The sequence below is a fragment of the Apteryx mantelli genome, chromosome 7 (genome assembly GCF_036417845.1).
Source record: "Apteryx mantelli isolate bAptMan1 chromosome 7, bAptMan1.hap1, whole genome shotgun sequence".
Classification (NCBI taxonomy): domain Eukaryota; kingdom Metazoa; phylum Chordata; class Aves; order Apterygiformes; family Apterygidae; genus Apteryx; species Apteryx mantelli.
In genome coordinates, this window is record NC_089984.1 from 10,464,898 (window position 1) to 10,475,345 (window position 10,448).

Consider the following 10,448-nt stretch of genomic DNA (forward strand, 5'->3'; position numbering starts at 1 on the left):
CACTGATTCACAACAAGCATGCACTATCTAGGTAAGTTCTTCGGCCTTCAAAATAACAGTAAAGAACAGAGCAAAGACTTCCCAAATGCTGATTTTCCAACATCTTCAAAAAGCAAACCCTAGAACAAGTTTGCCCGTCTGCTTGGCTTAATCTGCAGTTCTTCAGCTCAAGATATTTCAACTTACATGTCATTCAGCATGTTCATAACCATGCTGAAATAAAGCTTAAGACTGACATTGTGCTTAAACAAATCAAACGTCAGAGTAACTATATACACCATACCAAGAATATGGATTTAGTAGTTTAGAGTAGCTTGCTTTTTTTTTTTTTTTTTTTTTTTTGGGAGATAAGTGGTACCTTACCAGCACAGTGCAAAACACACTTGGATTCACTTTTACAATGCCTATAGTTTAGAAAGAAATTTTCAGTCCTTTTCTGAATTTAAAGCTTTATTTATAGAAAGTGTACTGCATTAACAGCAGTAATATTTGCATTGTAGTTGAGTTGAGCACTAATAGGTTAATATTTACATTTAGATAACACTTAAACCAGAACACACTGAATACAGCCACAATTTTAGAGCAGAAAGACAGACATACAAGTTACAGACAGACTTAACAGTAAAAATAATCACAATTATTTCACTCAGGTTGATTTAGTCCAAGGGTCTAGAACTTCTTGATCAGATTAGCTGGAAGTGTAGATTTGTCCAAGTCATCAAAATATGGATGGTTCAAGGCCATTTTGCCAGAAATTCTTTTTGCAGGATCATAAATTAACATTTTCTGAAAGGGGGAAAAAAAGACATTTAGTCCCTCACAAAACAGAAACTTGAGTTGTGTGTTAAGTGGGTGGATATATAACCATAACATAACTAGAAAAATAAGTTCCCTCTTCTGTTCTGTGATTTCTCATAGAGTAAGATCATTTCCATGAACAACTCGGAATGTTAATAATGCATATCTCAAGGTAAAGAAACACTTATCCTGTTCAAAAACCAAGCCCATGCATGTAGTCAGGCACCAAATGCACTGGACTAGCTTCAGGTCCAGGCAACAAGTGACAATATTTGTTATTAGTTTCAACTTCTCAGCTAGGGGAAGTTTGTTAACTTCAGACTGTTAAAGCCCAAAACACTTACATAGACAAGTGGTCCAGCATTTGCTTCTTCAGTTTCAGTTTAACAAAACTGATGTGAAATTGATTCTACTCAGCTTGGTGCAGCTGTTTACAGTTAAAATTACATATGGAGTGATCATTCAGCTACAGAACCAGATCTAGTTAGGATAGTATACAGGTGTGTATACCAGACAGAACTGAAGAAGCAGATTTCTAAAACTTGAGTTTCTTTGCAATAAGTTACTTTGCTCAATTTAAGACCTCAAAAATAAAGTTGATGGGAGAGAATAAAGGAATGCCATAGCCACTGAAATAATCCCAAAACTTTCTAGAACAGGTAAAAGATTATGTTTACTATCAGTTTAAAGCAGTATCTACCACTGTAGCAATTCATATAATAGAACCAGAAGCCATAAAGAGGAAAGGTTTGAGGTTACCCTAGAGCCAACATGCCATTATATAGCTCTACACTTGCACATAGACATAGGTAATGAAATTAGGACTCAAGCCTTACAGGTTATATGGCTCCAAGAAGTCCCACAAAAAGCTTAAATAAGCTATTAAGCATTTCAGTTTCCTACCATCAGACCTAAAATTAGCAAAAGTCCCTCCCACAACACAATTTCCCCTTACTAAAACAAAGTACCTTCCAAATTCAAGTTTTCAGGATTCTACCAGCCATTTCTCCCCCATCTCTGCAAGAGGTAATCTTCCAGAAAAAAGACTTAACTTTTATTACCCTACCCAGCATTCAGTCTTGACATTTAACTATCCTTAGACTTCATCTTACAGGGAGACTTCCAAGTTTAACCCATTGAATTTGCATTTATATTTTGTAGAGTCCTGCCAAATCAATACTGTTTCTAGATTTAGACCTTGTATGTCCAGTTTCATCTCAAATGACATGTTCTCATTAGGATACTGTTCTTCTGGGGTGTAGCTATAACTGACATGGATACAAAAAGTTCTTTTGAAATTAATTCAGACAAAAACAGGAAAAATTTTTTCCAAAAAGGGATGCTAAAATACTAAGGCTACAGCACTTCAGCTGATAGATTAGTGACAATTTATTCTTTGAAGAGTCTGGAACAATTTGTCCTGGAACGTGTAATGCCCAATAGATAAGTCTTCTGATGACTGCAGTCAAGTGCTTTGAAATGCTGGTGACAGAAGTCACATAGCTTATGAAGGTCTTAAAGCTTATAACCTCACTCAAGCAATTAGTATTTAGATGCCTCAAGTCAAAGCAAAAGCAAAATCAAGGGTTTTTTTTGAGTAAAAAGTGTTAGGTTTCTTTTTTTTTCTTTTTTTAAGAGAACACTATTTTAGTTATTACTTCCATACCATCTGTAAGTTAGTCTACAAAAGTAATAATTAACATTTTCATTGTCATACTTGAGCTTGTGCTATAGAATGAGTTATTCATTTTCATTGCCTTTAAAGTTATACTACTGCCTCAGACTTAAGTACTGTAGGAAACTTAAACGGATCCCAGATGCCTAAGAATCTAGCCATGCCGCTGTTATCAGGCTCAGATTTCAATATTCATGGGGAAATTATAGAAGATTTTAGAGACATTTAATATATTTTGAGATTAGTATTGTGCACCACACTAATACCATTTGAGGAAGTAGTAATTTTTTTGCCTGTCTGTGAGCAGCAGACCCAAAACATGGGTTTTATATGGTGAAGCCACAACTAAGCTCAGATCACTTAGCAGGTCAGTTACATGGCAATATCAACAGCATTCGCTTGCCTGTTCAATTGATTTCAGCAAGTACAATCAGTAGCAATCCTACTTCAAACTAGGATTTAGCAATGATACCATCAGTGCACACAAAGGAACGATTTCCAGCTTAAGTCAGTTATTTCCATAAAACAATACTGCTACAAGCTTCAGAGAGAGCTGTATAGCCAACAAGCATTGTTGAGTTTGTTAGTGTGAAAGGTGGCCATGTTCCCACAAAGAAATGAAATGGGAAATTTTAGTCGTTTGAGATCCGTGGGTAACACCACTTCCGTCAGAATGTTTTGCTATGGCCATACCCACATGGGCAATAAGCAGTCACAAAAGAAAAGAGCAGTTTAAGAACATGAGCCAGCTACAAGGGTAATTGCAATACAAGGTTTCCCTTCTAGCAAGGTGGTTCTGAAGCTTCAGCTTATTTTAAGACACAGAACACCTTCCCCATATCTATACAGTACAGACTTGTGTAGCTTTAGGAGTCAGCTGATGAATCACCAAGGCACATCCTCATATTTAGGTACATCTAAGCACAGCTAAAATGACCTAAATTAGACTGTGAAGTCAGTGCATGAGTAGACATAGCACTAAATGAAAAAATCTGATGAAGAACCTGTCAAATCAAAGCATGATATGGTAGTTTAACTGCTTGGCCACAAGACTGAAGTAAACTCACCCTAGTCACAAAATATACCAGTTAGTCTTTGGCTTTGGTGGATTAACTAAGTCAAAATTAAAAGGCAGTTGAGTTAGTTTAAGTTGGTCCATTGTGACCAAGCCCCTGGTTTCACATCTAATTAGTAAAAACAGCTGTTTTCCATCTTTGTTAGGTCTGCTAAGACCATCATGAAAGATTAACCAAGGTGAGTCCACAAAGATTAATCCACATGCTACGACAAATAAAAAAACATTTCCAACTGGATCAGCAGTTGTACAGCCACATCACTATTAATGTTGGCACCAGGGAGACAACAGCTACAGTTTTTGGGCAGGAGCCTTCACTTAGATCTGCTGCTTGCAAAAGCTCATCCTCAAGTTGCCCCTGGCTTATTAATATAAGGCAAGCTCTGAGGCATAATTGCTTAATAAGAACATCAGTGAAGTAGCCTAGATCCCAAGTTTGCTTAAGAAAAGCTTTGCAAGAAACAATGAGTGAGTTTCATCCATTAGGTATCAGTTTTGCTGGCAGAACAACTGCCCATACAACTGCTGATAGACTTTGAACATCCACACATCTTAATTCCAGCCAAACCTGAGTAGAATGGCTTTAGATATTTTTAGAGTATTTGAAACTACCTGTTCAGTTTCCTAGCAAACAGATTAAGAAAGACTACTTACAGACAGCAGATCTAGTCCATCTTCATCTAAGTTTTTGACATGTGTTCCCAGGCTGCCAGGTTTCCATTTGGGGAATGTGTTCTTGTAGTCTTGCAGGGATTCCACTTCAGGCCATACCTCATTGTTGGGGGTCCCTAAAGCTCTAGGCAAGGATCAGTAAAATAAGAGTCAGTTTAGTCTGAAGCTTGATGCCCTGTTACGATTTCTGTAAGTGCACAGTGCAGCTGTGCAGTGCTGCACAAGCAGCAAGGACAGGTTCAGCCCGACATACCTGAAGATTCTGAAGAGCTGATCAATCTCCGAGTCCCCATGGAAGAGAGGCTTTTTAGTGGCCAGCTCAGCAAATATGGTACCTATGCTCCATATATCTACAGGAGTTGAGTAACGAGCAGATCCTAGCAACACCTCTGGCGACCTGTACCACAGCGTCACTACCTAGTCAACAAGGAAATTCTTATAAGCTTATAGACTCAAGTCCTCTAGGTGACTGCAAATACAGTTGCTCATCCAGTATTAAGGAACATTCACACAGTTCTTTTGGTTAAAGTATGAGCCAGTACTAGAAGTTTTAGTGGAAGCACTTCTTTCAAGCTATTTGAAAACAAGTGCAACAAATCCCACTAGAGTAGTTTCTAGTACAAGCAAAGCAGTTGCCTACACAAGTTGCTCAAGAGCAGGAAGTACACCTTTAGCACCTAACTACTAGAACTGTACGAAGTGAAAATGTCCTTTCAAGACAGTGAACAAGTTCTGACCTGTCTGACTCCTTGTTAAGGAAACAGTGGGATTCATAAGATGCCTTAGCACTTTAGAGTAAAACATGGTCAGGGAGATTGAAATACCCCTTGCTCCCAAGGAGAAAAAGGGGATGTCAACTGTAGCAGACATGGAAAGCCATCAAATAGAGCAAATCAGAGAAACATAACTGTGTGTTACTGTTACTTTATGATGACTTTAAATCCATGACTTTTTTTTAAGCTATTTCATGTTAATACAGTTATCAGGAAACTAGTAAGCTTTGTCCTAATCACTGAGAAGATGTTTCAACTCACTTCATGTGTGTATACCCGCACTGGAATTCCAAAGGCTCGGGCCAATCCAAAGTCTGCTAGTTTAATCACTCCTTTGTCATCTATTAACAGATTCTGAGGTTTTAAGTCTCGATGCAGAACTCTTCTTGAATGGCAGAACACAATACCTTGCAATATTTGATACAAGTAACTCTGTGGAAAGGATGAAGAGAAAAAAAAATAGGAGTGACCTTTACTGCAAGTTAAGTGTTCTGCAACATAAAGCTGTTTTCTTGCGTTAGCTCTCCCCATAGAAGTATGCAACCGAGATCCAAAGCATTACAGATATTGAGTTAGTATCAATCATATAAAAAGCCACAAGAAAGTAATTTGGGCTGTTTACTTAAGCATAATTTAAGGCAATTTAATTTCAGCAACTAAAAGAATTGAAAGGTATTTGAAAGCAAAACTAAAGATTCCTTTTATGATGTACAGCTTTTTCTCTAGCCTTTCCTTTTTTCAAGGAGCTAATTATGCTGAAGATAAACAATATTTGCAGTTGTTTATAGCTTTGTAGGTCTTCTTTAGATTAATTTCTTTAATACATAAAAAAATTGTCCTCATTACCTTAACACGTGCACAATCCAAATATTGGCCAGATGGAATAGTATCCAAATATTTCTTGAGATCCATGGAAAGGAATTCAAAGATGAGGTACAGTCTTGAATCCTGCATAAGTACATCCTGAAGACTGAAAATTGAGTATACAGTCAACTCCATGGCAAAAGTGGGTAGACTCACTGTTACATTTCCCCTCTCAACAGGGACACAAGTTTTCCAGGTTTCTAATAAGAAAACCTTAAAGCTTTCAGTCTTCAAAGATGAACAGATTTAGTAAGTTGCACTGGGGTTTGGAAAGTCAAGTACATTTTAAGTAATTAGTATCAGATAAACACCTTATATTCCTCCTCTTAGATGTGCATTCCCTCCTACCTAGTATCAGCCACAAGAAATTGGAGGGAAAAAAAAAAATCTAGTTGCATTTTAACAAGACAGTGGATGTTGGTGTCTAGCTTCCACTTGAAGCTGGATTAAAGCAGTGCCTGGATTACTAGAAGGGGTAAAGGACTCTGCATTGAAATAGGAACCTACCAGGCAGAGCAGGATTTGTACATGTTTTTAAGTATCCCTTCCATCATTAATAGATTAAGGGGACCTAAACCCAAGCATAAATATATTGGGGCACTACTTAGCTGGAACTCGGCTAATTCTAAACCACACGAGATCTAAGCTATTCTGCTCCATCAAAAAGCAAGTGAAAACACAGTAGTTGTGATCAGTCCTACATGTCAAGTACTCACTGATGGAAGTTTCAATCACAGTTCCCTAATATGCGCCAGCTAAGAAAGTGTTATAAAGTAACATTTAAATCTCTGCTACAAAACTGTAAGGAAGCGATGAATGACAGACTCACATAACAGTACTAAGGTCAGATAATCTATTCCAAGATGGCAAATAAATTTCAGAGGCTGACTAAAAAAAAAACAGCTTTAACCATTTTCCATAAATGATATGGTCTCCACTCTGATGATAACCACACAGCTTGCATAAAAATCACTAAACTGGCAGAGATGTTAGATTCCCAGAACAGGAAGACACAGCAGGAAGAAGTCATAATTTAGAAAACTGACAAATACAGAATTTAGGATTACAGTGTATTTGTGCCAAAGCAGATACTACTTTTAGCAGAGAAACTCCCACCTCACTAGAATGGTGAAAAAAGTTTTCGTATCTAAAGAGAGCTAGTGCCCTTCAGAAAGTTTAGCTAAATACTAATATATGCGTACCAGACTATGTTAGGATGATGCAGCTCTTTTAATAAAGAAATTTCTCTGATAGCAGTACTTGGAACACCTTCCTCCTCACTTTCTAGACGTATTTTCTTCATGGCAACCACTTGGCCTGTTGCTTTGTGCCGACCTTTATACACAACACCATAGGTACCTGAACAGCAACAGCAAAAAAATTAGTAACATGTAATAACCATACAATAAGTTTTTTTTAAGCATGGCACCTATAAACAGTATCATTTGTTAGAACAAGGTGCTTAGGAGCATAAGGCTGAAATTTGAATATTTGGAAGACATAGTTGTAAAGTCAAGTATTATTTAAATTTCAGTTTGATGAATTTTAAGGAAGGACTGCTGTACCTCTTCATGCCCAAGGGAAGAAAGCATGTTGCAATTTTGCAGTTGATGCATCATATTAAAAAATAAAAATTGCGCTGCAAAAAAAGTAGTGTTCCCTCTGCAGTCAGAGGTTCGTCCATCCACTGGCCCGACCTATAGCAACATCTCTAGCACAGCCAATAACGCAGGAGAGAATGTAGTGCTATGGATCTCGGCAGAAGCTAAAATTGGAACCAGCAATAATTTTGTGCAGGTGGCAGGGGGATCTACATTTCAACCATCAGTATTCACAGAAGCAGAACCCTTGACCAACCAACCTAAGTATTCTCTTTTCACCTTTCTTGAAGCATGAATTTTTTTAGATTAAGCTTACACCAGAATTTATTTCAGGAATAAACATTCATGCACAAGGCTTTAGTTATGAAGCACTGTTGTAAGCTTAACTAAGTTAACAATAAGACAAGTTTAAGAAGAGCCTACTCCGAGTAATCTACTGCAAATTCTCCTGTCTACATAAGGTTAAACCATTATAAAAGACACTAGCAATATAACCCAAGCAGAACCATCCACAAACCACTACTCCCTACCAGCATCTTCAAACGAAATAAGTTTGCCACACAGTATGATTTCAGGAGCAACTTGTAAACAATTTCAGATGCAAAGGAATGGAGGAGCTTCCTAAATTCAAAAGCCAATTTCAGGTCTCAGAACATATTTTTCCCCCTCTCAGGGGAAAATTACATCAGTAGCCATCACTATGAAGGCAGGTACCTCTCAACACTGATCAGCTCTTTCACATAGACCATACAAGCTTCCACACAAGGACAGTTTGAAAGTCTTTACATGTAGAGGTAATTAATCCTGTAAATCACAGGCCCATTTTGCCAGTTAGTTGAATCTCAGTAGTTCCACTAATAGGTGGAGTGCACAAGGCTTCTATGACACTTGATAAATCAAACTGCAGAACATTATAAGGCTCATAGTTCTCCTTACTTACCTTCCCCAATCTTCTCTATTTTTGTGTAATCATCCATTGCTGTTTGATATGATTATCCCTGAAATTATGATAATAAAAAAATAAGATTAAACAGTTGCTTTCCTGAATGCAGACAAGTTACTGAAGTTACATCGTGCCTTTGGAAACTACTTTTGCCTCTTACTTGAATTAGGATTTACCTCAGGACACTTACAGTTCTCCTCTGCAAAAAACAGACATGTTTATTCAGGGTTCCAACTAACAAAACTACATCTCAAATCACAAGTGGGCACCAACTCAAAGGAGAAAGATGCTTTTGTGAAGAAAGCTCCTCCAAGCAACTGAAAAAAACTACACCCTTCTCATTAGTTCTTCATAGTCACACTCGTTAGTAAAAACTATACTATCTAAATCACAAGATTTGACATCAGCAGTTTAGGAGAACACCAGCCCTGTATCGTTTGATAAGTACACAGCGCAGTAAGTCTTCAGAACCACAAATCTAAGTCACATTAAGCGGATCTGGCACCTCACTTCCCACACTGCTCTTTCATTTAACACCACTAAACTTTAATATTAGGTTCAGAAGTACCTAGTGTTACGAGGTACCAACTGTACTGATAGTTGCACGCAGATTTTGAGACAAGGATTCCTAACTGAGGAAACTGCTAAATCCACAGGGAAGGGAGTTGAGAATTTGCTCGTAAACAGGTACCTGCAAAGGCGAGGTCAGGACCTTGCACTCATTTTCACCCAAACCTCCCCTTAGCGGGGTACTGCAACAGGCTGCACTGCCTGGAAACAGTGCTCCGGGCCGGCGAAGGGAGAAACCCTGAGGAGTCGCTTAACGAGGTGGCGCCTTCCGTGACATCCCCCCCTCCCCCCGCCCAGCTCCTCCGTCAAGGGCCGTTTTCGCCTGACCAGGAAGCGACGGCGCGGGCCGAGGCGGCTCCAGGCGCGTCCCCCGGGCTGGCGAGCGGGCCGGGCCGCGGGGCGAGGGCCGAGCGCGGCAGCAGCGCGGAAAGCGCGGACCCCCTCCGGGCCCCCGCCAGGGCAGGGGGAGAGCCGCCCCTCCCCCACCCCCCTCCCCGGCCGTTGCGCCAACGGCCGCGCGCGCGCCAACGGCCAGCCGGGCCGGGGTCTCTTCGCGCCTTCCCTTCCCTTCGCCTCCGCGCTCCGCCGCCATGAGGCCCCTCTCCTCCCTCCCCTCCCCCGCGGGAGCCGCGGTGCGGGGCCGCCCCTCACCTGAGCCGCCGCCCGTGCGCCCGAGCCCGCTCGCCGCCGCCGCCGCCGCAAGGAGGTCCCGGCTGGCGCGGGGCCGGGCGGGGCGCATTCGAACTGAGCGCGCCCGGCCGCCGCCGCGCCCCGCCAATGGCGCCGCGCCGGCAGGATTCAAAGCGGCCAATCAGCGCGCCCCCCTCGCGCGGCGCCAAAGCGGCGCTGAAAGGCGGCCTCGGCCGTCGCTGCTGCCGAGAGCCGGCGCGGCCGGGCGCGGCAAGCTGAGGCCGCGCCGGGTGTCCGCTTGGTTCGCGGCGGGCGGGAGGCCGCGGCCGCGGCGCGCGCGGCTGGTTTCTCCTCAGCCCTGCCGCTCGACGCGCCAACTTGGGAGGGCAAAGCCCCTTTTTTTTCCCGAGATCGGCCCCCAAAACAGCCGCAGCTTCCTGGCAGCGCGAACGTTTTGCTCTTCTGTGTGCCCCCCCCCCCATTAAAACCAGTTAGGCCCTAGGCAATCATCACGCCTGAAGGACAGGCTGGGAGGGCAGCGTGGAGAGGCAGCACAGGCCTCGGGCCCCGCGCCGGCGCTCGGGAGCTCCAGTGCCGCGTATACGTATTGTCAAAGCTAGCGCGCTTCTGGTTTTACGGCGCTTTTCCCGACGGGATGGTGCCGCGGCGCTGCGTGGTGTCGCCGGGATGCCGCGGCACTTGTTTTTCACCTGCGCCGACAGCACTGGGCCGGCGCAGGGTCCGTGGGAGGGAGGCGGAAGCGCTCGCTCCGCTTATCGAACTGCGTTGGCTTCTGCTTCACCCGGCTGCTTAACGGCGCCCTGGAAGGCAGGCCTGCCGCGCCGCC

At 42.3% G+C, this 10,448-nt stretch overlaps 1 protein-coding gene across 3 annotated transcripts; it reads right to left on the minus strand.

Moving 5' to 3' along the window:
- Positions 1-432: 432 nt before the first annotated feature.
- Positions 433-9,729, minus strand: CDK1 (cyclin dependent kinase 1). Of its 3 annotated transcripts, none has more exons than XM_067299781.1 (8): positions 9,623-9,705; positions 8,399-8,456; positions 7,060-7,216; positions 5,840-5,963; positions 5,255-5,425; positions 4,474-4,637; positions 4,203-4,344; positions 433-786 (listed from the first exon to the last, which is right to left on the minus strand). In XM_067299781.1, the coding sequence occupies exons 2-8, from the start codon at positions 8,433-8,435 to the stop codon at positions 670-672; spliced, it is 912 nt and encodes a 303-aa protein (XP_067155882.1). In that variant the 5' UTR covers positions 8,436-8,456; positions 9,623-9,705; the 3' UTR covers positions 433-669. The 3 variants fall into 3 exon arrangements, with proteins under 3 accessions (XP_067155882.1, XP_067155883.1, XP_067155880.1); XM_067299782.1 differs by lacking the exon at positions 9,623-9,705 and adding an exon at positions 9,093-9,213; XM_067299779.1 differs by lacking the exon at positions 8,399-8,456 and having other exon boundaries at positions 9,623-9,729.
- Between the last annotated feature and the right edge of the window lie 719 nt (positions 9,730-10,448).

Coding starts and splice junctions, on each gene's coding strand:
- CDK1 (XM_067299779.1), bottom strand. CDS start 9,710: ATGCGCCCCGCCCGGCCCCGCGCCAGCCGGGACCTCCTTGCGGCGGCG. Junction 4,345..4,473: donor CAGCTCTTCAGAATCTTCAG/GTATGTCGGGCT, acceptor ATCCTTGCCTAG/AGCTTTAGGGACCCCCAACA. Junction 787..4,202: donor ATGGACTAGATCTGCTGTCT/GTAAGTAGTCTT, acceptor TCCCCCTTTCAG/AAAATGTTAATTTATGATCC.